This window comes from Phacochoerus africanus, chromosome 16 (assembly GCF_016906955.1).
Source record: "Phacochoerus africanus isolate WHEZ1 chromosome 16, ROS_Pafr_v1, whole genome shotgun sequence".
Lineage (NCBI taxonomy): Eukaryota > Metazoa > Chordata > Mammalia > Artiodactyla > Suidae > Phacochoerus > Phacochoerus africanus.
This window is the reverse complement of record NC_062559.1, coordinates 2,455,793-2,482,005: the sequence shown is the minus strand read 5'-3', so window position 1 is coordinate 2,482,005 and position 26,213 is coordinate 2,455,793. Positions and strand designations below refer to the sequence as shown.

The 26,213-nt window shown below is 54.4% G+C and overlaps 1 protein-coding gene across 7 annotated transcripts in view; it reads left to right on the top strand.

The window, feature by feature from the left end:
• Nucleotides 1-25,679, top strand: part of RBM33 (RNA binding motif protein 33) — a 112,527-nt gene extending 86,848 nt beyond the window's left edge. For 3 of the 7 annotated variants that reach the window (XM_047763495.1, XM_047763496.1, XM_047763492.1), the window contains 4 exons: nt 9,916-10,125; nt 12,204-12,392; nt 19,433-19,521; nt 19,802-25,679. In XM_047763495.1, the coding sequence (XP_047619451.1) occupies nt 9,916-10,125; nt 12,204-12,392; nt 19,433-19,521; nt 19,802-19,850 (537 nt within the window). In that variant the 3' untranslated portion in view covers nt 19,851-25,679. The remainder of the gene's footprint in view (nt 1-9,915; nt 10,126-12,203; nt 12,393-19,432; nt 19,522-19,801) is intronic. The other 4 variants (XM_047763499.1, XM_047763494.1, XM_047763497.1 and 1 more) reach the window with 3 other exon arrangements.
• The last annotated feature ends 534 nt before the right edge of the window (nt 25,680-26,213 follow it).

The window sequence follows — 26,213 nt, the reverse complement described above, 5'->3', positions numbered from 1 at the left end:
TGTTAAGTCATAATTTTGTTCACAAACAATACGTAATCCAAAAAAAGACTCAAGTAATAGCAGAGCATACATGAAAATGTGAACCGTTTACCTGTTGTAAATTTACGGTCACCCTCAGCCATTCTTTGTGGTTAAACACCAGAGAATGGGATTGGACCAAGTACGCGCCCCAGGACATTTGTTTGTGAAGGGATTTAACTAGGCCTGCAGCTCCGTCTTCCGGTTTAGGGGAAAACGGGGTCCGTCTGCAGTGTTTGCATCAGGTGACCTGAGCCTCAGGACGGGGAGGCTGAGCCCCCCCCCCCCCCAGCCCAGGGTGGCTGCAGGGTGAAGTTGTCCGCCCACAGGCGAGGTGAGTGGCACAGTGCCTGGCACGTGCTGGTGGGGCAGTAGGTGTTACTACCCTTTCCTTTTGGGTTAAGGAAGGAGAATGTGTTCCCTAAGAAAATGAAAGCAGTTTCTGAATTCAACTGCTTTCTCCTAGTCGAGGTAATGAAAATTTTAAGCATTTGGCAGCAAATTAAGTCAACAGTCCTTTGTTCTGCTGGCCACACAGAGAAATGGGAGAAGCACAGAACGCCTCAGCAGGAAAGCCAGCTGTCCGCTCGTGATAGTCGTGTATTTTATTTTTAAAAAGCTGTCAAATGCTTCACGCAGAAGGTCCCCGTTTGTCTGTGCGAACTTGCGTGGGGAGTTGGTCTGCATTTGCACGTTTCCTCTCTTCCTCAGAAGTTCGCCTCGATTTTCTCTGGAGGGGCGGTGCACGAGGGAGCGAGCGAGCGCACACCCACCCGTTTTTGTGGTTTGATTGGATGTATCGGTTTGAGAGATGCTGCAGGTGCCGCTCCTTGGAGATTCCAGTCTGAGAAAGAGTCGCGGGGTGGGCGTGGGGGCACTTGGTCACACACTGCTCCCTTCCTCGGCCCTGCACGCCGCTCGCCCGCCCGCCCCTTCGGGGACATGGCCTGAGCTCTGTCTGCCAGACACTGCTGCTGCCTGAGGCGGGGTTTCCTCTTCAGTTCATTTTCTGTTTCTGGACTTAATTCAGGACAGTTTCAGGTACATTGTGAATATTTGAGAATCATTTGTTGAAATAATTGAGACAATAAGTAGCTTCTTCCTTTAAAAATATAGGCATTGTTTATAGTTCTTTACAAAAACAGTGAAGGAGGAGTTAGCCCGGTGTTTTCTCCCCCTGTACTTCTGATTATAAAAGTAATAGGTGTAGGTTGTAGGTATTCAGACGACACAAGTAAGCAGAATTTGGACACACCAGAGCAGCAGTCATCCTTCTACATTGTGCCGGCCAAAATTTGTGCTCTCCTCCGAGGCTTCTCCCCTACTCAGGTGACCACACCGGTTGTCTCCTGTGTCTCATGTAGCTGCCTTGGGTGGGTCTGCAGTGATGACTGGTCCTCAGGAGACCCAGGCCAAGGCAGGCATGTCTCCCACTGTGGATGTCACCCTGTGACCCTCACCCAGCCGCCTGGCAGGGCTGGGGCACTCAGCTGTCCTGGGCCACTTGGTTTCTGGTGGAAGCTGACGTGATGCAGGGGTTCTGGGCGGTCCCCAAACCTGAGGCTCTGCCAGAGGGCCTCGAAAAAGCGAGTCAGGCGCTAGCGAGTCGGAAGTGAGCTTGTGAGGGACAGAACTACGGCGGGCTCATGATAGAGAAGCTCTCTGGGGAGACCAGACGGTGGGGGGAGCTGCCTCTGAATGAAATGGCCTTGGAGCTCCTGTCGTGGTTCATTGGAAACAAATCTGACTGGCATCCAAGAGGACACAGGTTCGATCCCTGGCCTCGTTCGGTGGGTTAATAAGGATCCGGCGTTGCCATGAGTGGTGGTGTAGGTCGCAGATGAGACTCAGATCTGGAGTTGCTATGGCTGTGGCGTAGGCCAACGGCTACAGCTCCTAATCAACCCCTAGCCTGGGGACCTCCACATGCTGCAAGCGCTGCCCTAAGAAGACAAAAAAAAAGAAAAAGAAAAAAAAATAGTGTTGATGCAGGGGGGGGGGCGCCCGGAGGGGCCCAGCACAGGTGGGCCTGGAGGCATCTCTCAAGGACCCCTCCCAAGAGCTGGAGCCTTGTCGCTCAGTGCTGCAAAGTCAGCTCTTCTGAGCTGCTCATCCAGGGCTGGCTTCCTGCTGTCCAGAACCGGGGGCTTCAGCCCTGCATGGGGGCTCTGGCCTGGTGAGCCACAGTCTCACTTGTAGCAGTCCTTTCCTTTCTAGCTGGGTAGGTCTGTGCTGTAGAGGTTGGAGAATCCTGGGGTATCAGATCCCCTCAGAGCCAGGGGGCTTCGGTTTGTTTTTCCAAAGGCTGAGTCATTTGGCTTTTAAAAGATTTCCCCAAGAGTTTCCTGATGGCTCAACAGGTTAAGGGTCCAGCGTGTTTGCTGCTGTGGCTCGGGTCACTGCTGTGGCACAGGTTCAGTTTCTGGCCCAGGACTTTCCATAGGCCGTGGGCACAGGCCTTGCCCCCCCCCCCCCCTTTTTTTTTTCCCTGGAGAGAGTTCCTGCTGTGGTGCAGTGGGTTAGAAATCCGACTGCAGCAGCTTGGGTGCTGCAGAAGCACAGGTTCTATCCTGGGACTGCTGCAGCTACAGTGCAGTTTGCAGCTGCAGCTCAGATTCCTGGCCCCGGGAACTTCTCTAGGCCACGGGTGCAGCCTTTAAAGAAAAAAAAAAAAAAAAGATTTCCCCAAACCTCGCTCATCTCTGAAAGGTAGCATGGTAAGAGAGCACACCTGAGTAACGGTACCGTGTTACAACCATCAGGCAAAAACCAAATGGACCTGCCAGTTGAATCCCTTTTTTCCCTCCCAGGAAGCCCATTTACAAGGTCCCTTTAACCTTAGATTTTGTTTCATTTCAACCCATGTGGCCCCATTGCTGGAGTTTTACAGGAAACATTTTAGATCCGAGGGCCTGCTTACATGGTTTGCATGTTGCCGTGTGTAAGGGTAATTACTGCAGGAAATAGATGCACATGGCGAGTGTGGAATGTTCTTGCCTCGTGTCATGTTGCAGCAGTTTAATTCAGGACCTGACCTAGGAGCCTGGATAAGAATGCTGTTAACCAGTTTGTTCTTTCGCCTTTTTTCCTTTAAATGGTAGTCTCAAAGACAGAATAGAGCCTTCAGTGTGTGTCTTCAGGAACGTCATACAGCATGCATATCATTTGTTGCCCAGATTCGGAGTGAGCTTTCTAAAGATCCCAGGGCTGGGCCCAGCATTGTTGTGCTTAATAGAAACCTGTTCGGTGCGGTCTGGGGGCCGGAAGATGGGCAGCAGCGGCGTGACAGCGAGGTAGCCCTTATCGAAGGAGAATTCCTCAGAGGCTGCCCCGGGACCCTAGCCGCTGTCCTTCTGTGATCCCGACAATGTTATCTGTCCTCTCAGTGCGCAGGATCAGATGTCTGTCATGAGTGCAGAAATTAATTTAATGTCACCTGAAGACATGCAATTAATCTTTCAGAGGCTTTCATAATACCTTTACAGAAAGAGTTGCCAGTTTGGCGGATTTGGATTTTGGGGTTTAGAAGAAGATAAGGAAAATTAATTTTTCATCAGGGTTAATACAAGCTAGCAGGGCCACAAAGGCTGGGAAAAATGATTGGGGAATTTGTCAAGTGTTGTCACTCTAGAATAATGCCGCTTAACGTCTGATAGGTGTAATCAAGAGTGGAGATTTCTACAGAGAGGGATTAATCAGTTTGCTCACTAGCGAGTGCGAGTCTCTGATGTCACTTCTTCGTGGGGTTAAGAATGAAAATAAGATTTGATCTGTCAAATTGCAGGACGCCCTGACAGTATCAATAGGCGTTTTTATCTACACAGTTAAACTATTTGTAATAAATAAATTTGTCCTGCTAATGTTGGTGGCTATAGACCTCATTTTTTGTAAAGATTAAGCTGATAAAAAGTATTCCCTAGGCGTACTTAATTCAGGAAGTGCCTCTTATAGTTAAGAAAAACTATTCTCAAAAGACATTTTTATAGTATTAATTAAGAGATAATCATTTCTGAAATAACCCACCAAAATATTTAAAGTTTGGCCTAGGACAGGCCAGACTTCTTTCTCCTCATCTGTTTTGGAGGAAGTAAAAGATGCTTAAAATCACGTCCACGTCCACTGCCGCATCCAAAGGACGCAGCCTAGAGAAATTCACTTTCAGAGTGAATTTCCTTTCTTGAAGTGGAACGTAATCTGCCATCCACAGATGACTAGTTATTTCCTTACGTTAAGGTAGTAGGTTTGTGAAAGTCTTAGTTAGAATCGACAGTGTTTGAAATTTACATAGCTGAGGGCTGCCGATCTGGGGACCACTGTCTGTGCTGTAACTGCATGTGCACGTGGAAGAGGACTCCTGAAGAAACAGGAGTGGGTTCTCTTTGGCTCGATTCGCGTTCGCCTTGTGTCTGTGTCTGTGTCTGTGTGTGTGTGCAGGGGAACAAAACATGCTTCCGGCCAAGCCCAGAAATTAATAGCTAGACTGTTTCCTAGTGGTAACCGGAGTAACAATGGGCTTTATAGTTTCTCCCAAGAATTAGCTTTTCATTGTGCTAATTTGAAGGAAAATAATTGTTCTCTCAATTAAAAAGAAAAAGTTGGTTTTTTCTTAAAAAATACAATGACAGGGAGTTCCTCTTGTGGCTCAGCAGAAACGAATCTGACTAGCATCCATGAGGACGCAGGTTCGATCCCTGGTCTCACTCGGTGGGTTAAGGATCTGCCGTTGCCGTGAGCTGTGGTGTAGGTCACTGACATGGCTTGGATCTGATGTTGCTCTGGCTGTGGTGTAGGCGGGCAGCTGCAGCTCCGATTCGACCCCTAGCCTGGGAACCTCCGTATGCAACGGGTGTGCCCCTTAAAAAAAAAAAAAGACCAAAAAAACCCAAAAACAAATGCAATAAAATGTTAGATATATTTAAGCCCTGAATCCTCAGCGTGGTTTTTAGAAAACTGTAAGGGCAGAATGTGATTTTAATCCTTCCTTAAATGAAAATGATTTCATCGAGTGATAGTCCCTTTGTTTCCACCTTTGCTAAAAGTAGGATGCCAGTGACGGTGAGCTCCTTCCCTGGGAGGTGGTGCTGGAGTCCGCGCTTGGAACCGCTTGGAACCGCTTGGAACCACAGCGACGGAAAGCCCAGTAGCACTTCCTGTGGGACCAGGGCCTTGGGTTTTTCATTTGCAAAGTGCGAATACTAGTATTTACCTTGAGGGAGGATGGAAGGAAAACAGAGTTTGTCCAGACCCCCGCTGTTCTTGTCAGATTGAACACATCCAACGAGCAGCTCCATCCATCCTCCCATGAGTGGACTGCGTTGCACGATACCCAAACTCTGGTGCTTGAGAGCCTAGAGCGCCTTGGAAGGCTCTGTAGCAGTTCGTTGTGGCTCAGTGGTAACGGGCCTGACTAGGATCCATGAGGACGTAGGTTCGATCCCTGACCTCGCTCAGTAGGTTAAGGATCTGGCCTTCCCGTGAGCTGTAGGGTATGTAGGTCGCAGACTTGGCTCCGATCCCGAGGTGCTATGGTTGTGGTGTAGGCAGGCGGCTGCAGCTCTGATTCAGCCCGTAGCCTGGGAACCTCCAAATGCTGCATGCGCGGCCTTTAAAAAAAAAAGCAAAGAATAAAAGTTTGTTAATCATTTGCTGCTGTGGAAGGTGTCAGACGCCCTGCGTGTGAGTGACCAGAGGCCTCTCCCCACTTGTCAGTAAGCGGTCGGTAGCAGTTTTTGCTGCAAGTCGGCCATTGTTGTGATCTGATCCCTCTTTCTTGTTCATCGTTGGCTCGACAGGTGCCAGGCACCCCCCTGCCCTGCGCCGTGTCCTCTCACCCTGCGCTGTGCTGACCAGTGCCCAGGGCTCCATTCTAGGGAGCAGGACAGACTCCGAGCGGAGGGAAGGAAAGGGCAGCCTCGGGATTGGCGAGTGCGGGTCCAGGGGCCCCTCGAGCGAGCAGGTCAGGCTGCTGGCTGGTGAGGCTCCCAGCTGGTGAAGCTCCCCGGGCAGGGATGTAGGGGGGCAAGGAGAGCCCCAGACTGCAGAAACTCCAGTCAGAGACGTCCTTTTCCTGTGTCTCTCAGGAGAGCTCTTAGAAAGTTCTCGGTGGAGACGCTTTGTCTGACACCTGTACCTGTGTTTCTGAACGGGACATGAAGATCAAGCCTACTTTAAAAAAGCCACTTTTCTTGGAAGGAAAATAAAGGTTAGGACTTTGTTTTTCAGGGTTTTGATCTGACACTAATATTGTCAGACAAAAGTTATTACCAGTTGCTTACTCAGCATGGCAAGAAAGAGAATTTTCATTATTGGAGGTGTTTATCAGCTAAAAGTCTGTTCTGCACCCCCAGTTTAAAAATGAGATCCCCACAGTGTTGTGTATTCATCCCTCAAATGGAGTTATCAGAGGATGTGCCTTAGAGGAGGCAGATCTCCTCCTCCTGGTAAGAGGTTGCTGCCCAGGTCATTTCGTTTTTAGCATTGAACTGCTGGAGAAAAAACCAGCACCCATCCTCACCACGCTGCGCCCCACATATGTGGACGGAAGCGACGTCCTCGTGGGGCACGCGGACGAGCTGGTTAGCGATTTCGGCAGCATGGCAGAAGGGTTTCTGCTGCGCAGAAGCCTGCCGAACTGAGGGCTGGCCATTGAGTGTCACAGTGTCACAGTGGGCTCATGGACATGGTCTGCGACCTGCTCTCCAGACACTGGTCACTTTTTAGAGCACATCCAGGGCTGTTTAGTGTGTCAGTGTCTCGTTACTGTTTATTGTTTTGTTCAGTAAGCATCTCCGTGCCATCCGTGTGCACAGGAAGTTTTGGCATGGTGAGCAAAAGACCAGACCCCCCGAAGTCCAAACCACTCGCCCACGATGGCACAGGCTCTAGGTGTCCTCAGACCCTGACCCCCGCTGACGAGGGGCAGGGAGTGGATCTCCATCCCGGAGTCCGTGGAATGGAAGACTTCCCCAGAGAGCTGGCTGCACAGCCAGTTCGTTTGGCTGCATCTGTCCGCAAGGTAGAAGTTGAAGAATCAGTCAGGAGACTGTTAGGCAGCTGAGCTGTGTGGAGAATTTGGGTGACCCAGTGCCACCCGCATCTAAGACGCAGCCTTCACCTGGGGCCTGGGGACCAAGGTGAAGTGTCCGCCTGTGTAAAAATCAGTGTTTGCAAGGACAGTACGACCTCACATGCATTTGTGACTCTTATACTAGTGTCATTTCAGTAGGACTGTAGATAATAGTGATGGATTCCTGGCTCTTCAGGACAGGAGTAAGTATAGAAATTTTTAAGCATATACAAACCTAGGGGCTTCGCATGGTTTTTCAAAATAAAGACTTCGACGATTGTGTGCTGAGAATAGGCCATCCCTGCCTGCCCGGGGTACCTGCTCACACCTTTGGGAATAGACGGTCTCGTGGGAACCTCTGAAGAAGCGTAGGAAGCAGTCTGTTTATGTGGGTCACGGTGCTGCAGAATGGCCTGCCTTTCCAGAGCGCTTCCGTTTTCCTTTGGGGGAATTTTCCTCCTTCAGGCTGGCGTAACTCACAGCAAGATAACATTTCAGGCAACTACAGCTGACAGGCGAGAGGCACAGAGTCACAGAATGGGGGGACCCACTTGGTTCAACCGTCCCAGCCCTGGCTGGACAGCATCACTGGAAGAGTGTCCGGGTTTCCAGGTCCAGGGAGTCTGACTGGGTGGTTCTGGAGTAAAGTCCAGACTCATGCACTTCTGAAAGCCCCCAGGGGGGTTACCGTGCAGGTTGAGTATCCCCGACCAGTCTTACAGGGAGAGTGGTGTGAGCTGGTGGGTTTGGTAGATGCTCTTATCCGGCTGACAGAAGTCCCTTCTGCTCCTAGCGTTGAGAATGTTTACTGCGAATGCCTTTCCTGCATTAGTACAGGTGGTCATGGGGTCCTTTCCTCTATGGCCTGTTAATAACTTCAGTTGATTTTTGAGTGTTGAGCCAACCTTGCACTCCTGGGATGAATCTTACTTGGTTGTGTATGGTCCTTTTCTTGTGTCGCTAAATTTAGTTTGCCAGTATTTTGGTAAGGATTTTTTGCATGTGTATGTTTATGAGGGTTATTCTTTTGTGGCTTGCTGTCTTTTGCTTTTTAGGGCCGCTCCTGTGGCATAGGGAGGTTCCCAGGCTAGGGTCAAATCAGAGCTGTAGCCGCTGGCCTACACCACAGCCACAGCAACTCAGGATCCGAGCCAAGTCTGCAACCTACACCACAGCTCACAGCAATGTCAGATCGGAGCCGACTCTGTGACCTACACTACAGCTCACGGCAACGCTGTATTCTTAACCCACTGATGGAGGCCAGGGATCGAACCTGCATCCACATGGATGCTAGTCAGGTTCATTTCTGCTGTGCCACAACGGGAGCTCTGGCTTTGTTTTCTTTGGATGTCCTTTTCTGTCAGGTAACATAAGCCTCGGAGAATGAATGGGGTGGATTGTGGCTCTGCCTCTGTTTTCTGAGCAAGATTGTGTAAGATGAGTGGTTTGTCTGTTTTAATGATTGGGAGAATCAGTCTGGGTCTGGGTTTTTCTTTGTGCAAGGTTTTCAGTGTCCATTCAGTGTCTTCTCAGATTCCCAGGTTTTCTCTTTCTTCTTGATTCGGTTTTGGGATCTTGCATCGTTTATGAAATTTGTCCATCTCATCTAAGTTGTCTGACTTACTAGTATAAAATGTTGAGCATAATACCCGTTTAGATTTCTTTGGTGCCAATTTTGATAAATCCCTCTTTTACTTCTGATTTTAGTGATTTGTGTTCTCTTTTTCCTTGGTCAGTTCAGTTAAAGGGTTATCAATTTTGTTGGTCTCAGAAATCCAGCTTTTGGTTGGATTGATCCCCCCCCCCCACTGTTTTCTGTTTCCCATTTCATTGCCTTTCACTGTGATCTTCTTTCCTGCCTTGTGGTTTGGGTTTGATCTCCCCCCGCCCTTTTTTTAAAAAGCCTCTTGAGATAACAGTTCAAATGACTGATTTCAGATCTCTTTTCCTTTCCGTAGAACTTCAGTTACACCCCCTTGGTTTTGATGTGTTGTGTTTTCACTTTCATTCAAAGTGTTTTTCAGCTTTCCTTCTTATTTTTCTTTCATCACCTGATTGCTTAGGGAGGCAACCCCGTCGCTGCAGAGCTTAGTGGTCTGTCTGCCAGCCATTTGGGAAGGGGTGGCACCTGGGTGCCGAGCCCTCCCAGCCCCAGCTCCTCCTCCCCGTGGTCGCCCACCGTCCCCGTCAGCCGCACGAGCAGGACCTGCCTGGGCCTGCGGTAACTTCTGTCTCTGGAATTTCCTCACTGAGTTTCCCAGAGCTCTGGCTGGGCCGCCCTCGTTCCAGACAGGCCTGAGCCCAGAGGCCCGTGTGTGTGTGGGCGCTTGCGGCTGGGCGGGAGGCGGGGTGACCAGGGCTGTGTCCGCGGGGAGGGAGGCACCGAGGCTTCACCCCAGCCCCAGTGGGACAGCGGGAGGGGTCGGGGCGACGACGCCCTTCCAGCGGGTTCGAGTGGGAGTCAGAAGTTTAGCACCACTGCTTGTGCAGACTGTCAGATTTTACTGAGAGGCTCACGAGGTGGACAAGGCGTGTCATGCGAGTCCGCAGTGGCGTTGAAGGGAAGCAGTGCTTCGCTGAACTAAGCAGTACTTTAGTAATTTTAGGCGTCTTGAGTGGGTGAAGTAATTAAAGATCTTAGTTTCCCATTTCAAAAATATTACCAAAACCCAAATGCCTGCCACACGAGGCGCTTCCTTGGCGGCTCTGGTGAAATGGCAGGTTTGGTGGCTTTGCTTCTCGGTTGCACACTAACCTGGGTGGCCCCGCTGCAGGGGGAGGAACGCCTGCTTGTGCAGAGACTCACCAGTGTGCTGCCTTGTTGCTTTCAGCAGGGAGGGGAGAGCGATGGCTGTTACCACCCAGAGGGCCAGCCTCAGCGGCTCCCTCCATCCCCAGAAGTGAGACCGCAGCCTGCCCGCAAGGTGACGCTGACCAAGGGGGCCCTTCCGCAGCCCCAGCACCCGCCGGTGGCGGCCCACGTGCACTCGGCCGGCCCTCCAGCCATCAAGAGCATCCAAGGGATTCACCCGCCCAAGAAGGTACCTCCTGTTCCCCGGGCCCCTGGGAACGTGGAGCCTGCGGGCCGTCCGCCCAGTGCTGGGCGCACAGTACAGGGGCTCCCGTCCTGAGCCCCCGTCCTTGCCCGGCTTTGAAAGCTCCCAAGCGCTTTTCTTCTGATGCTTTTGATGTCATGATTCTGGGAGTTGCCTCCAACCGAGGGTGCAGTTTGCTGCAGTGCCGAGCAGGGCCCTGGGACCACCCTGCAGAAGCCCAGCCCCGCATTCCTTCCTCCTCTGCCTGCTGCTCTCTAGAGACTCGCGGCTGGAGGACGGGGCCTGGGCCCCCGCTTCCTCCTCGGAGCCCCAGTGTGCAGACGCGAAGCCGTCGGGGCCAGGTTTACCCGGCCCAAGAGGGCCGTCCCCGCCCGGCCTCCTCCCTCCTTCGTCCTCCTTGGATCCCTCTCTGAGTCCAGTCTGTGCCCCTGCTGAAGCCAACCTTCCCCGGCGTGTCCGCCTCGTCCTGTTATGTCCTGGAGCTGCCCCTGCCCCCTGCCCCCCCCAGCTGCTAGCACAGGGCTTCTCTGTAGCTTTCCCGAAGCCTCCGCCTTTCCACAGACAGAAAGGGCCCCTCTTGCTGCAGAAGCCAGCTGCCTTTTGTCTGGTGAGATGACGTGAGGGTTTCTAGAAAGCTCTGTCGTGCGCTCGTCCGTCCTGTCTGCTCGTCTGGCTGCTGGCCTTCAGGGGTGCTGTCGATGGGGGTCTTGGTGTGTGTGACCTCATCAGTGCTTCAGGACACGGGGCAAGGAGAAGCGTTGCGTTGTGCTGCGGGGCTGTAGGCGTGAGTTAAGCCCTTGAGGTTGTTCATTTTTACCTGTGCAGTGAGGACAGTGGCCTCTCCTGACATGGGGCTCTCGTGAGTTTTCCAGGAAGATGCAGGTGCCTGGCGTGCAGGCCGGCCTTTGGTAGCGGGTGTTACTGATGTTCTGACTTGCGAGGGTCAGAACCTCAGCACAGCTGTTTACTGCAAGTTTCCAGCCTGTGTCCCTTGCAGCTTCTGCCCTGTGTCCTCCTGTGTGACTTCTCTTGAAACGTCCTTTTCCACTTGGAGAGCTCACCTCCCAGGGGCAGTCGTGTCACCCGCTGCGGAACTTTGCCAAGGGCTGCGGCTTTCTCTCTTTCCCTTTGCGTGGCAGCCATTCCTGTGCTGAGGTTCCGTTCTGATTCCTGTCTGCCTTCCTCTCGCCCTTTTCTGTGATGGAGCAGGGGGTCATTTTTGTCCTTTGGGGCAGGATTCTGGCAGGACGTCTGGACGACGTGGTGAGCCCGGGCCCTCCTGCGTCTGTGCTTTACCGCTGTCCTGATCCGGGAGGCCCTGGTGCCTTATAACTACCTGATTTAAAAAGACCAGAACGATCAGCTGTTTCCTCTTGTTTAAAGGATCCCAGAACAGTGTTGTTGAAGCCTGGACAGCTTTAAAAGCTGTCAAGGTCCAGGCCCTACCTGAGGCCCGTGATGCCATGTCGGTGGGGGATGGGGGCACTCAGTGGTCGTAGCGTCGGTTTTGTTTGGAAAGCCCTGCGGAGAAGTGGCCACCTCGGGGAGACCCTTGCTGCACAGCTGTCGTTGAGGTTCCCGGGCTGGCAAGGGCACACGCTCACGATGAGGGGCGCACCGTGCCGGGGCTGGCAGCGCCTGGGCAGGGGCCGTGGGTGGCACTGTCCACAACCTGCCAAGCCAGGCTGTGCTGGCCTGAGAACGTGGGAGCACGTTGGGGTCTGGGATTGAAGGGGCCTGGCCCCAGGTCGCCGTGTTTCGGAACATGTTTCTGAACCCGTGATCCTGCTGCTCGTCTCCAGCGTGACGGTGGCACAGAGCGTGTCCCTGGTACGGTGCTTGGCTCCACGATGCGTCCTCTCCCCTCCTTTTCTTCCACGGCAGTTTGCTGGGTCTCGGTTAGGCAGCACATCCTTTTCTGACGGTGGATAAAACCCACGGAAAAGCCCTGTAGCTCATGTCTCTTGTAATGGATTCTAACTTCTCGGCTTACGTTTGTATCTTGGCAGCTGTGACAAAAGCCTAGAGCTTAAAACTTAAATGGCCGCTTTTGTTGTTGCCAGGTCATCATGCACGGGAGAGGCCGAGGAATGGCGGGCGCCGTGGGCCGGGGACGCCTGATGCCCAACAAGCAGAACTTGCGGGTGGTGGAGTGCAAGCCTCAGCCCTGCGTCGTGTCTGTCGAAGGGCTTTCTTCATCCACGACGGACGCCCAGCTGAAGAGCCTGCTCGTGTCGGTGGGACCCATCCAGGTGGGCCACGTGGCGGTCTTCGTACGCGTGAGAGGAAAGGTGGACAGCTTGGGTTCTGTGCACACGTCACACCAGAGCTTTTTTGTCTTAGAGTTAAGATTCTTGGGACATTTTCAGGAGCTCAGAAACTTTTCGAGGTGTTTATTCCGGCTGAGCAAACTATCCTTGGAAATCCTCAGATTATCCGAAGGTTCTCACAAGCATCTGTACATACCGTGTTTTTGTCCTACCACACGCGTGTATGACAGTTGAGAAATACTGAAGTATTTCGCCTTTGGACCTTAATTTCTAGGAACAGCCTCACATGTTCCCCACCTGTGGAACGTGCTTTAGCCTTTACAAATGCGAAATAACTTGGGCTGTATCTTGGTCTCTTCGTTTTAGAACTGGCTCATTCTAAATGCGTAAAGACCTCTGCTGAGCTGACTGCAGATGGGTCTCCTGTTCTGTGGTGAACAAAAATTTCCCCGGAGTCCCGGGTCGCTCCGGCTTCCAGAACTCTGGAGGCCAACCAGCAGAGGAGTGGGTGGCCTGGGCCCCTGGAGCAGCGTGTCTCTCATCCCCACCTCCCGCCTCTCCTGCCAGCTGGCGCCCAGTCGCAGCCGGCAGCAGTGCACTTCTGTCCCACTGGGGCCGTGCCTGAAGCAGGAGCTCTTTGGCAGCCCGGTTGACGCCGCGTGTGGGGTTTCTGAGGATCACGCGGACAGAGTGCTTTCTCTTAAGCCTCTCTTCCGGCTTCAGGAGGAAGGGAAGTGGATAGCCGTAATTTTCAGCGTGTGTGGCGTCTTCATCTCCTGTTGCGTGTTGACCAGAGGAAGGTGTAGACGAAGGCCCTTCCCAGGCGGTTTCTTCGTGGAGGTTCCACTCCTCCGACCCTCCTCCTGGGCTCATTCCCAGGGAGTTGGTCAGGGTTAGTCTTCGCCCAGCTGCCGTAACGCGAGGCTCCTGTTTGTAGTGGAGCGGGTCGCCCCGCAGTAGGAGCAGCTTGTCGGTCGTCTGAGGCGTGAAGCTTACGTCCAGGCAGAGGGGTCTCGGACAGTCAGTCCTAGTGCGGATGAATGCGCGGACAGAGCCGGCACGAGAGAACATGGGACAATATTGGGGATCCTGAGCCAAGGGTAAGACTCTCAAACAAATGGTGGTTGAGGATGTGGGGGCCACGTCACAGCTCCGCCGTGAGTCTGGAGTTGGAGGCCTGGAGCCCGGGGCGTCTGTCGGGGCGGGAAGCGGTCGCGCTGTGCGTCCCACGTGTGACCTGCTGGTGTCTGGGCGTTGTGTCCCCCTGCGCACCATTGAGTGTGATTCCATTTTCAAGACCCGAGTGCGAATGGCCGAGCACTTGCCTTGTGCAGCACCAGGTGGGATTCAGGCCGACGCTGCAGAAGTTAGCTTGGAGCCACTTGCTAGAGCCTCTTCACCTTGGTTTTATCCATCTTAAAAATGAAGTTTGGGCTTCTGCGTTTTGAGAGCCATCTTGCCCTTCATCCCCCGCGCCCACCCCCCCCTCCCCCGTCCCCCCACCAAGGATTAGATGATTGTGTTAAAGTTGAACAAAATGCTGGGTGGGGTTTTTTATTTTTTGGTCTTTTTAGGGGCTCACCTGCGGCCTGTGGAGGTTCCCAGGCTACAGGTCGAATCGGAGCTACAGCCGCTGGCCTACGCCACAGCCATGTGGGATCCTTAACCCACTGAGCAAAGCCAGGGATCTAACCCACCTTCATGGATCCTAGTCGGGTTCATTACCACTGAGCCACAACGGGAACTCTCAGTCTTGGATTTTTACGGGCTTGTTTTAATTAGAAAGAGAAAAATGAGAGTAGTGTGTTTGGCGTTACGTTAGGTGTCCTTAAAACGGAGGAGTGTGAGGTCCCAGTGCCGCCTGTAAAAAGTCCCGGAGGGTGAATTTATTAGCACTTAGTAGGACCGGTTGTCCACCTTAGGAGCAGAGTGGGCTCGTTTCCTGCCAGTCCTTGTCCCATGGGATGGTTTGGAGGGAAGGCTACAGATTTTCAAATACTGTATTCACAAAATGCTGTTTCTATATTTAAACATTTAATTGAAACAAACTGACAGGATAAGCTTCTGCTAGCATTAGATAGCTGAAGAACGAAATTGATAAGTGTGCATTTAAAGAAGCTGTTTATATTATAGCAAGAGTTCATTATGGTTTCACTATAAATACACTTGAAAGGGCTGGGCTGCTGGTTTGAGCCTCTGTGTGGGCCGGGCTGTGGCACCACCTTGTGTTCACTCTGTGTAATAGCAGGTGGTGCTGTCCAGGTGAGGAAGGCCCCGTCCCTGCGCTGTCAGCCATGGCAGCACCGCTCGCTCCCAGGTGGCTGTGCTGGCCCCTCCAGCTCCGAAGCCTCTCCGCAGGGTGCCTGTTAAAGACTTTGCTCTGTAGATTCATTGACAGAATAAGGAGGAATGGCAGGATTTTGTAGGAAGTGTAACCGAGGTCTAGCCAGAAGGGACCCAGGAAGCATCCCAGCGTGGTGGGGTTTCAGGTGAGAGGGCGCAGGAGGACTGGCCCACCAGGCACTCGCGCCCAGTCGCCTGGAGGGGGGTGGAAAGACGGTTTCCCCCAGGACGGAGGGGTCCTGCTCTCAGGGAAGGGGAGGCTGACTTCTGCTGCGGCTCTCCTGGTGCTGTCCTGGGAGCGGCCCTGGCCTCCTGCGCCTTCTGAAAGACCGAAGCCCAGTTAACTCTCAGGGTTAGCTAGTGAGGTAGTTACATCTTCTGAACCCCTTTGCTTAGTGATCTTGATGGCCCTGTTGGTGGGCTTTTGCCTGAAGCTGTTGTGAAGAAGGAATTGTTACCCTATAAAGAAATGAAAGGCCATGGCTTAACAAGGAGTGGTTTCCGTGTTGTAACTGTCCCTCGAATGCAGAGGCGGGCGCCGGCCATGGGCAGCAGTGACCACTGATGCCCGGGTTCGCCGCACGAGCCCCAGTGAAGGGAGTGGCCCAAGGCTCCTTCTGGAAGGGACGCAGGGGTGCAGCAGCGGGAGCCAGGCTTTGAGAGGAGGCTCTGGCGTGAGTGTGAGTGTGCTGCGCCTTGTGGGCAGGCGAGTCTGGCGTTCTATTCGCCTCTCAGGACCCGCTGAAGGGTAGTTCTCGTGTTCCCTGGCCTCACCTGGAAGGAAGGGGCTGGGAAAGAAACGCCAAGGCCTCGGCCTGCAGTTGAGGCAAACAGGGGTCCCTTGGGAGGGCTGCGGGGGGCCTAGGAGGTCCTCTGGGACCCACCCAGTCTGCCAGCTTCCCAGAGCTGAAGTTCTGGCAGGGACCGGGCACTTGCAAGCCATCATCCCGGGGGCTTCCTGGGTGGCCCAGGGAAGGGGGGAGCCCCTTTGAGCAGGTGTGTAGGGTCGGGTCTCGTGAGAGCGTCTGACCTTCTGTGAAGGTCAGGTAGACTGATGAGAAGCTTTGTTTTCCTTGCGCCTGGTCCTTGCTGACTGGGGTGTCAGTGAAAGCCCTTCAGTCACCTTCAAGTTCAGGACGTTCAGGAAGGAAAACACGAGGCGCAGTCAGACGTAGGCTTTCCTACAGCTGATGCCAGCAACTTGAAGAAAACGCAGGCCTGGCCACGGGATCTGAAACCGTAAAGGGGAAAACTGTTCATTGGAGGCTCCACACAAAGTTCGGAAAACACTGTTGTAAATAAGCCCCAAAGAAAAAAGGATTCCAGGGGGACCGTGTGGTAACACAGGCGGTCTTTGAAGCGTGTGTGTGTGTGTGTGTGTGTGTGTCTGTCTGTCTGTCTGTCTGTCTGCAGGAGGTCTGTACGAGACACCGATGCAGCCTGGGAGAGGCAGGCCCTCAGAGCAGAGAGAGCCACGCTTACGCCTACGCCGTGGGCGCGAGGCAGCCCAGCCCCGCGGTTCAGGAAAACGCAGAATTGCTGTCCCCAAAGACACATGCGCTGCGCGGATGGGTATAAACGTGAGCAGGTGCGGGAGGAGTGCTGGCGTTGCTGCTCCGCCTCCAGAGGGAGGGCCCCGTGCGGTTCCCGAGCAGCAACGGCAAGGCCAGAGAGAAGAGGTTGGTGGGGGAAGTCTGGCTGCTGCCCAGGGGCCCACGGGCCCTCGCCTGACGGGGGGCACCTCGTGTGGGTGCTTCCGTGGCTCCCAGCCTGCACCTGCCCCCGGGATCTGCTCGGGTCTGGGCAGGGTCTGGGACAGTGCATTCTGATGATGTAGAAAGGGGCTCTGAGCACTCTCCCGCGTGTTTAGACATCTTGGCTTTAGGTTGATTCCTGAAGGTGTTGGGAGCACCTGGTGGGGGTGGGATGGGGTTCGAGTGATTTTTCAGGACTGCAGCGTTATTTCAGACTCCCCGTAACACACTCTTACGCGTGTGTGCACGGACGCTCACACATGCTCCTTTTCTTTGTGGGAAGAGGAGGCACTTTTCGAAGGAGGGAGACGAGACCGAGCTTCTCGGCAGCACGGCCGTCCGCCCGCAGTTGTGGGCTGTCCCAGCCCTTCTCCTGTGAACGCGGTGTCTGTGGCAGCCGGGTCAGGTGGTCCTGAATGCGGTCGTGGAATAGAAACGCAGGGAGCTGCCACCTGCAGGAGTGTTTTAGCTCCTATTTGCTGCTTAGAGTCGCGCGGCACTCTCAGAAGTTGTCTGCAGATGTCTTGTCTCTGAGAAGCGAGACGTCTGGGCCCTGGGCAAGGGCACCTTAGCCTGTGTCTGCATGTTGCTGGCAGCACTGATAGGAGGCCTCAGAGGGCCCTCCTTCCTCATTGTGAGATCAGCCAGAGGAGATAACGTCTAGACGTGCTTTTTCTCAAAGGAAGAGTGTACCATTTTCAAAATCCAGATTCCATCTGCGAATTGAGGAATGTGGGGAATTATTTGGTTCTGCTTTGTTTTCTTTGGCTGTGCCCATGGCATGAGAAAGTTCCCAGGCCGGGATCGAACTTGTGCCACAGCAGCGACCAAGCCAGATCCTTAAGCCGCCAAGCCCTGAGGGTGGTGATGCCCTCATAGATGCATTTTTCTTGTCTGTTCCGGTTGAGCAGTCAGTTTGGGTAAGTTCTTCTGATTCTTGCCCTGAGGGCTGCCACCGTGCTGGCAGCAGTCGGCCTGAGACCGTCGCAGGCTTGTTGGGTGCCTTGCCCGCGCCCTGGGCCCTTAAGCACAGCAGAGGAAGAAAAGCACGTCCGAGGAGAGCGGGCCGCGAGGGGGCGCCCTGCCGCCGTGCACCGGCTGTGCCCGGGCTGGGATGCCGGCTCTCCTCCACGTCTCCTCTGGCCTCGCCTGCAAACAGGAGGGCAGGCGTTTCCTGCCCGAACAACCGGAGACCCTCCAGGACGAAGGCCCCGAGTGGTCGCGTGAGCTGGGCTGGCAGCTCAGAAGGGAAAGCAGGTCTCCGTCCAGGAGCAGCGGTGCGGTTTCAGGGCCAGAACAGCCGGGTGTCGGCAGGGTAGCCAGGAGGGGTGAGTTCACCACCAAGTTGCTGAGCTTCACTTGTCCGATAACCTAGTGAGAAGCGAGAGCATCAGGAAGACCCTCTGGTTCCGGTTTTCAGTCCGAGAAGAGAGGCTAAATCTGGTAAACTGGTTTCAGGAAACCGGGAGGCCAGGGCTCACTGCTGCCAGGTGCCGCCTGCGGGCCCGGGCCCGGGCCTGGCCCGGTTGGTGAGGCACCCAACACTCTGCCACTGCCCCTCGGGGGGGGGGGGGGGGCGGTCTGTGTAAACAGCGCTGTGGGGTCTAGAGACATGAAACTGCTTATTTCTCCGTAAACACTGAAAAGCGAGATTTTAGAAAGTGGGTATTTTTTTTAGATCTCTCCTACTCATATGTCCTCATTGAAGTTTGGTTTATTAAAATGGGGAGCACTTGGGAGTCGTGGCTCGGCTGTAATGAACCCGACTAGTATCCATGAGGACACAGGTTCGATCCCTGGTCTCGCTCAGCGCGTTAAGGACCTGGCGTTGATGAGGGCTGTGGTGTAGGTTGCAGACGTGGCTCGGATCCGGCGTTGCTGTGGCTGTGGTGTAGGCCGGCGTTTAGGGATCTGACTTGACCCCTGGCCCGGGGAGCCTCCGCGTGCTGTAAAGTGGAAGAGCCACATGTATAAACCCTTTGATAGGGTCGCATGGTCCCAGGAGTTACCTTTTCTGGCTGTCACACTTTACTGGACGGGAGCCCGGGTGCGGGAAGCGGTCCCCACCACCCTGTCCTGTGCTGCCGCCTCAGGCCATGCCCCCGAGGCCAGGAGACCCCCCCTGGCCCCCTTGGTGCGTCTCCAGAGTGCCTGAGAAGGGCCAGGGTCTGGAGAAGTGAGAGGGGCTGGGAATGCCGAGCTCTCCCCCAAGCCTCCCCTCCTCGCTCCGAGGGTCCTGCAGCCCCCGGCCCTGGGGCAGCACGAGCCGCCCTCCTCCTCCTCAGGGCCACGCGAGGCTGGTGTGAGCGCCGTCCTGCCTGAGGCCTTCCCTGGACGGGTCTGTCTTGATGGGCTTGTCTCAGCTCCTGAAGATTCAAGGTGCCACTTAGTACTCATAAAATGGGACCAGCGTGTGCCAACGGCTGCCATGGGCACCGCTGCCCCTCACCCTGCCCAGCGACATGTGTGGACATCTTCATCTGCCCCGGTGGCAGTTAGGAGATTGGCCCGGCCCTGAACGGCGGGCGGTCTCCCCCTGTATGATGAGTTCTGCTCTTTTTAAAAGTGTAGCGAGGGCCTGTGGAAAATCGCCTGACAGGAAGACCCCCGACCAGAAGGGAGCTCTCGGAGGGGGCCTGCCGCCGAGCCTCCCAGAGCAGGTAGCCGGCTGAGGGCCGGGTAAGGGGAGGGCTTACCACCGGGCTCGGTGGAGGTCAGTGCTGCTGGGCAGTGACTGTTGAAGTGTTGCTTTGGGATGGATTGTCTTGATTGGTAGGTAAGAAAAATCGCCAGGGAGACAGAACTTGTCTGTTTAGAGTCTGAGGATCGGCCTGGGCTCCGTTTCGTATTCAGTCTGATGTGTGAATGGGCGCTGATGCACACGGTCACAGGACACTAACGGATTTCTCTGTTGTCTTCCTCTAGAGTTTACAGATGCTCCCCCAGCAGCGGAAAGCCATAGCCAAGTTCAAGGAACCAGCCCATGCGTTAGCGTTCCAGCAGAAGTTCCACAGGTAGCTGGGGATTCCTGGTGTTACAGGGCGGAGGGGGGAGGCGGGCGGCCTCTGGGACCACGTGCTGGGCTTTGCCTGTCATTATGGAGACGCACCAGTGCAGAGAGGGGACGTCCCCTCCCTGCGACTCCGGCGGTCGCCCTCGGCGTCAAGGCCACCTTCTCTGTTGGCTGCGTGTCTGCGGAGGGGAGTTGGCGCTGGCCAGGGCCCGCCCTTCTGTGGGTTGCTTCTGCGGACGCGCACGGTTGCCGTAACCTCCCATCTGTTTGCGTTTCTGCAGGCACATGATAGACTTGTCCCACATAAACGTGGCCTTGATCGTTGAGTGACTTCCAGCAGGAGAGGCTGACCGCGACGCTGCACGTGCTGTGGGATTTCCTCGCGGGGGCTGCGGGCGCAGAGTCCCCGCGAGCTCAGGCTCCGTCCACAGTCCTGCGTGGCTGTTGTCCGGAGCAGCCGACGGCCCAGTGTTGGTTCCAGAAGAGCTGGACTCAGGGCCGGGCCGACCGGAGCAGGTGTTAGACGCTCCACATGCTGTGTCACCACCAAGAACTACAGTTTCCGCTCCTTTTGTTTTCCAAGTGCTTACGATGCATGTAGACACTGTTCTTCGTGACCTTACTGTGTGACCGACTACAGTGACTTAGATTGAGGAGAGGACAGGGACGTCCCACGCTCTCAGTGTTCCCACGCAGAGAACATTTGATAATGGTTGCACTTATCTTCAGTGCTGGCTAGGCAAGCATCCTCTCAACCAGCCCCACTTGCGTTGTCTTCTCAGGAAGCCCTCAAAAGGCTCTTGCCAAAACGTAGATGAAAATGCGGGGCTTATGACGGACAGTCGCGTATCCTGGAGAGCAGGGTTGAGGGTGGTTGGGAGCGGTGCCAGTTGTGTGGCAGATTCTGCTTCTTGTAAGTAGTCTAAAGCGCCAACTGTGTACTTCTAGGTGCAAAGGGACCGCCCCGTCCCGCTCTCCCGAGGAAGGCCAGGGCCGGTGGGCTCCGGGGCGCCCCCAGGCAGAGCAGGGGTCACACCCTCGCGCGGGGCCCTCCCCACGGCACGTCCTGGGCGAGGCGCAGGGACAGCGCCAAGTGTAACAGACCCATTTGGTATTTCCTCTTTTTAAATGCAGCCCCAAGTGGCATATTGGTGTCCTCGGCTCTGTCACGTCTGTCCCATTCTTGCGAACCTGGCTGTTGTTGCTGTGATTAACTTCCTCTTTTGAAGGCCTTTTGAGCAGAGGCTGCACCGTCCTTCACTGGACCCCGAGAGCAGGGGGACGCGGGCCCTGGTCGCTCACACGGCGTGTGATGTCAGGGCGGCGGGGAGCCTGCCCCGGGGGCTCTGCCCACCCTCAGGTGAGACGCTCCCTCCCCATGCAGTCGTCTGTGGTCAGATCCGTTCTGCAAACGTTGACAAAAGTGCCTTACTGTATTTCTGCTCATGATGGAGTTTCATTTTCTTGGATTTATTCTAACGGCCTGAGCTATTTGAACCAATGCTGCTGGGCGTACGCAGATTTTTTAGCTGTCTTTTATACCTGAGACTTCCTGTCGGCTTTCTTCCTGCAACTAAGGGGCAGGGAAGTCTGGCCCACACCCTGCCTCTGGCGGCCCAGCCGGGCCCAGGCAGGAGCAGCAAGGCCCTGAAGCAGGGCGCTCTCTGTCGCGGCTTCTAGTGGGAGCTGGGACCCGCGTCACGGGCGCCTGTGTGTTATGTTCACAGTTGCCATTTTCTGTTGTTTTTTTCAGACTGAGTTACAGGAACCAGAGGAGAGGATTTCAGACCCTGAGACTGTGTAGTGTTGAGCCCAGAGGGGCCCGTGAGCAAGGCTAAGTCTGGGAGGTGACGGCAGTTATGGCGGCTGCTCTTTAGAAGCTGTCGGTTCCGAGGACCACTAGGCGCTCATAGAACGCGATAGAACCCCTCCCACCGCGGGGCCTGGCCACCGTGTTCCAGAACGCCCCCCACCCCCGCCTGACCCTCGGGAGGTGGTGGTGTGGCCAGCCCGGCCCGGGCGTCTTCACCCGTAGGTACTGGTGCGTTTACAGAGTTCGGAGTGCAGTGTCTTTGGCTCAGTCCCCAGTGAGCTGCGTTGAAACGCCGAGCTGGGGTATGGCAAGCTGGGCGAGGGGAAACCCAGGCCGCTTCCCCGAGCTGGGCTTGTCGTAGCCCCAGGACTTGGTGATGCAGCGCAGTGAGTCTCACCAGTGTTTAGCAGTTTCTGAAGTCGTCGGAGTGTGCTGTGGCCTTGAAACCACACACCTGCAGGTTGTCTCTGAAAAGTAGCCACTTAGGTGCACGGTTCTCGAGTCAGTGATAAGAAACGCATCCCGTTTGGGCCCAGTGTTCAAGGCAGCCCTCGAGGCTCCTTGAGGGCCTGCTGTTGGCGTGGGAGCCCAGGGCGCGCGTGCGTGCGTATGTGTGTTTGTGTGTGTGTGTGATGTCTGCGTGCATGCACAGCCAGCTTTTCCGGATGGAATGTTCTCGAGAGGCCATAGGTCAGGTGGAGTCGAGCTGAGCCCTTTGTGTGAGGCCCCGGTTAGAAAGGCCCCCACAGTCACCCCTAGTGCACACGGCTCTGGGCACGGGCACACTCGGTGCCAGCCAGCCGGGAACGAAGGCTTAGTTTCCTTGAGAGAAACTGGACAAGGAAAGAAGCAGAATTAGAAAGTAGTGTTACTTCTATTTTCGGTGCGCTTCTCGCGGGAAATCCGGCCACCGTAAGCTGAACCCTCTTGGAAGATCTGTTGCAACCATTATCTTTGTTCTTATTTATCATGCATTTAAAATGAGATGCAGAAGCATTCAACATACTATGTAAATACGGACCTTGGAAAATTAAAATGTTATTGGAAATGCTTTCAATTCAACAACATCTTAGCTATTTGTTAGTTCTTTTGTGTTGTCTTATCAAAGTTTAATGGATACAGTTCCATAATTGTTGATGTGTTTGTGTGTATATTCGATTTTTATAAAGATGGTAGTAAGTCAATACATTTATCCTGATCTGTGTATTATTTGTCCACAAGTTCAAGAAGCCAGGAAATAGCAGCGTTTCTCACCGAGGCAGCGCGGCAGGCACTTGTGTGGAGCTGAGCTGCGTTTCTTTTGCATTATCTTGTTCTGACTTGATGCTGTAATAGAAGTTCACTTAGATGCTTTACCTGAGCCTAATCTCGCATTGCTGTCGGTCTGGCCACGTTGTTACATCCTTACTACCAGTCTTCCGAAGGGGAAATGGCGGCTCTTCTTCCCGGAGGAAATGTCGAGGGGTCCCCCTTCCCTTGGTGGACAAGTGGCGTCCTCAGGAGGTGCCTGTGCCCTGCTCCCCAGGGCTGGGGCTGGGGCTGGGGCTGGGGGCGGCGGTGGGGAGGGCTCCATCACCACCGTTTCTGATTTGGGTCTTCGCACGATTTGTAAAGGTCCTGGAAAAACAGTTGTTTGTGCTTGGTTCTGTTTCTGCATTGTGACAGGGCTTCGGTCCTGCACCCAGGGGGTCTTTTTTTTCTAAAAGCATGTTGCTTCATTATGCAAACTGGAGGCTGGGAGAGGGTGTGTTGAGTAACGGGCCAGGAGGAGGGGCGTGGGGGGCGAGAGGCAGGAAGGAGGGGGTGGGGACACGTGTCAGCAGCCAGCCTCTGCTCACACGCCGGCCTGTAAGAGGGCCAGCCGTCCAGTCGGGAAGCGGGCGGGCCGGCGGGCACGCGCTGCTCTCGGTAGGTGTCTGGACGCCCTGGCGGAGGGCATCGCCTCGGGCTCCTGGACCGCCTGGCTCTTGGCCCAGGGGAGGCCTGGCCGGCTCTTTGGAGGGTGGATGAGGCCTGAGGCCAGCTGGGTTTGGAGAACCTGTCACCTCTGGTTTGTTTTGGTTGTGGTTTTTGGTTTTGGTTTTTCTTTTCGCTTATGGTTTTTGTTTTGTTCTGTTTGGTTTTTTTTGTTGTTGTTTTTTTGTTTTTGAAATTTGCTTGTTTAAACGAAGGTAAGCTCAGTGTGCTTGTGGACCATTGACTGACAGGGACCCTGTGGGGACAGTCAGGTTGGTAGGGGTCCTGTGCCTGTCACTGCCCTTGGGCCCGCTCGCCTCCCACCTGTCCAGCCAGTGGCCGAGGCCGGTCTGGCTCTGCCGGACTGCAGAGTGGGAGGGCCCCCGACTCCCCTTCCTCCCCTTCCTCCCCTTGATCAGGTAGAGCCGCCCTGTCCTGTGCGCTGCACCCCCCTCCCCCGCACCTTTTTCTTTCTTTGGGGGTGCAGGGCGCTTGGAGGGTACCATTGATTCTTTACAGGTTTTTAAGTGACAGTATCCTAGGAGGGCATCAACGGGGGCGGGGGGTGAGTGATTTACAAAATAGGAGCAGGAGACCACCCCCCCCCCCGCGCCCCCATGGAGGAAGTTTATATCAGAGGGAAAGTTGAGCTGTTTCATTGTATTTAATGAGCATTCCCTGAACCTTTTCCACTGTTTTTAAAACTTGTGAATGACGTGTTGTTTTGGACATTCATAAATATGAACTCTCCCAAGGCAGTTAGCCTTGACTTACTCTTAAATCCTAAGGATTTCGTGTAAGGTTTTTTGCAACCTGTTTAATTTTCCTCGTTCAAAGTACCCATGGTTTTGTATCCCGGAACCAGACAAAAGCCCCTGATTCATATTGGATCCCAGGTATGCCTTCTGGTGGGAAAGGGTCACCGGCTTTGCACCCGTGACCTTCCCTTTCCAGAGAATGTGTAGAAATAATCTTGACTCTGCCACGTTTGGTAGGAAATCTTCTAATTAGTTAACACGGGCAGGTAGGACAGGTATTTTTTGGTGAGACGTTGCTTCTTCCTTTTACTTCTAGGTAACTGGAGTGTAAAAAGGTCTCCACGTTGTGTTTTGTTTTACTAATTTTGAAAGGTATGTGGAAAAATACAGGCCTTTGAAAAAGAAGCCTCACGGCCTTGCATTTTAACATTGTCCACCGAGTGGACGCGCGGATGTACGGTTCTCACGTAGCCTGTGTTTAGTAATTTGGTAGCCTCTAGAAAGCAGCCCTCCTGACCTTCTTCTAGCATGATTTTCTTTTAAACTCTTTTCCTTTTAGGGGCGTTTTCAAAGGGCTGTTTAAACCGCGCGCCCTCTGCAGCGCTGTCGTAGAGCGAGGGAGTCACGTTTAAAGCGACACGTGTTTGTGCTCTGGGCCGAAGAGCGCGGTCGTTTCTCTCTATAACTCAGCTTTGCTTTTCACAGGCATGGGATCCCGACTGTCTTTCCTCTGTGAGGATGTTCACTCTCAGGCTTTAATTCCGCTGTTTGGTTTTCAGGTTCACCAGCGACACAGCCCGGAATCTGATTTTTTTTTTTTCCTCCTCCCATTTTTGAGCTGGTTCTCTTTGCTGGGTTCCGAGTCTCATCTGCTGCTTGCTGCTGCGGGTCTGGGCCTCGTCCGCGGGTCCTGCTGCCCCCCCGCCCCCACCCCGGGGGGCCCACACCTCCCGACGCCGCCTTTCCCCGGGGGTCCTTCTCTCCTCCCGCCTCCGCGCCGGCGGCTCTTCGTCCGACGACGTGGTCACACCTAACCTTTGCTTTGACAGGTCTTACTCAACGTTTGTTCCTCCAGGTCTTGGGTTGGCAAGAGCGGCGTCAGGATCCCGTGGCTTCGCGGAGGCCGCGCCGCGCCCGTGGCTACTCACCCTTGTCTGTTTCTCTCCCTCTCCTTTGCAGGACCTCTTTTGCATGAGCTCAGTGTTAGTAGTAGCACCTCTTCTTCCCCGGGAGGTGCTGGCCGCCTTGACCTTGTTACCGCTCGCTAACCTTAGGCGTAAGCTCGAGGCGGCGTCTGGAGCTGTCACGGTTTGGGGGCGAGGGGGGCGCGCGTTGGGGGTTCAGAAAGCGAGAGAGGACCGGATTGCTTTCCTCGGGGTTGGTCTGCTGCATGTTTTCTGCCAAACACACTCCACTCAATTTGCGGGAAGTGGTGCTGCCTTGTCTCACCCCGTTTTTCACGTTGCTCTGATCACTGTGATGCTTTCTCAGGAACATGTGTGAAGAACAGTTGTGACATAGTTGGAAACAATGTATTCTTGTGTGTACCATTTGTGTGAGTCCATGCTGGAAAATGTGCCTTAAACCGTGTTGTAACTTGGAAGATGTGTGAATAAAATACCTTACAGTTTCCACTTGTGTTCTGTAGCTTTTTCTTTTCTCTCTCGCACTCCGGCCCAGTCCGTTTCACCCCTCACCCGCCTGGCCAGAGACAGGGAACCTCCCTCCGGGGACAGGGTTGTCCCAGGCCCCCCAGATCCACCCCTCTGCTCAGCACTTGGCCTTGAGCAGGTGTCTGATTAATAATGGGTGTATTTGGAGGTCAGGGTGACTGGCCTCAGAGTCCATGGTCTCAGGAGTCTGCACTGCGACCGAGCAGACGGTGTCACCGTGTGTCTGGTTTTGTTGGAAGGGTGATTTCAAGGAAGCTTGTAGTCCAACACTGAGGTCGTCACTGCACGTGGAGAGAACCCGTCGCCGTGCCGCCCACCGCCCTGTGCCTCCCTGTCTCTGTCTCGTGGGGGGGGGGGGGAAGCCACACGCACGCACCCACCCTGTCGTGTCCACTTTTCCTAAGCCTTCTTCATGTTGCTGCAGATGGCTCTGAAATCATGGTCTGTTGTGCAAACATTCAAAAAGAAATCCCCCCCACCCCCCACTCCTGGC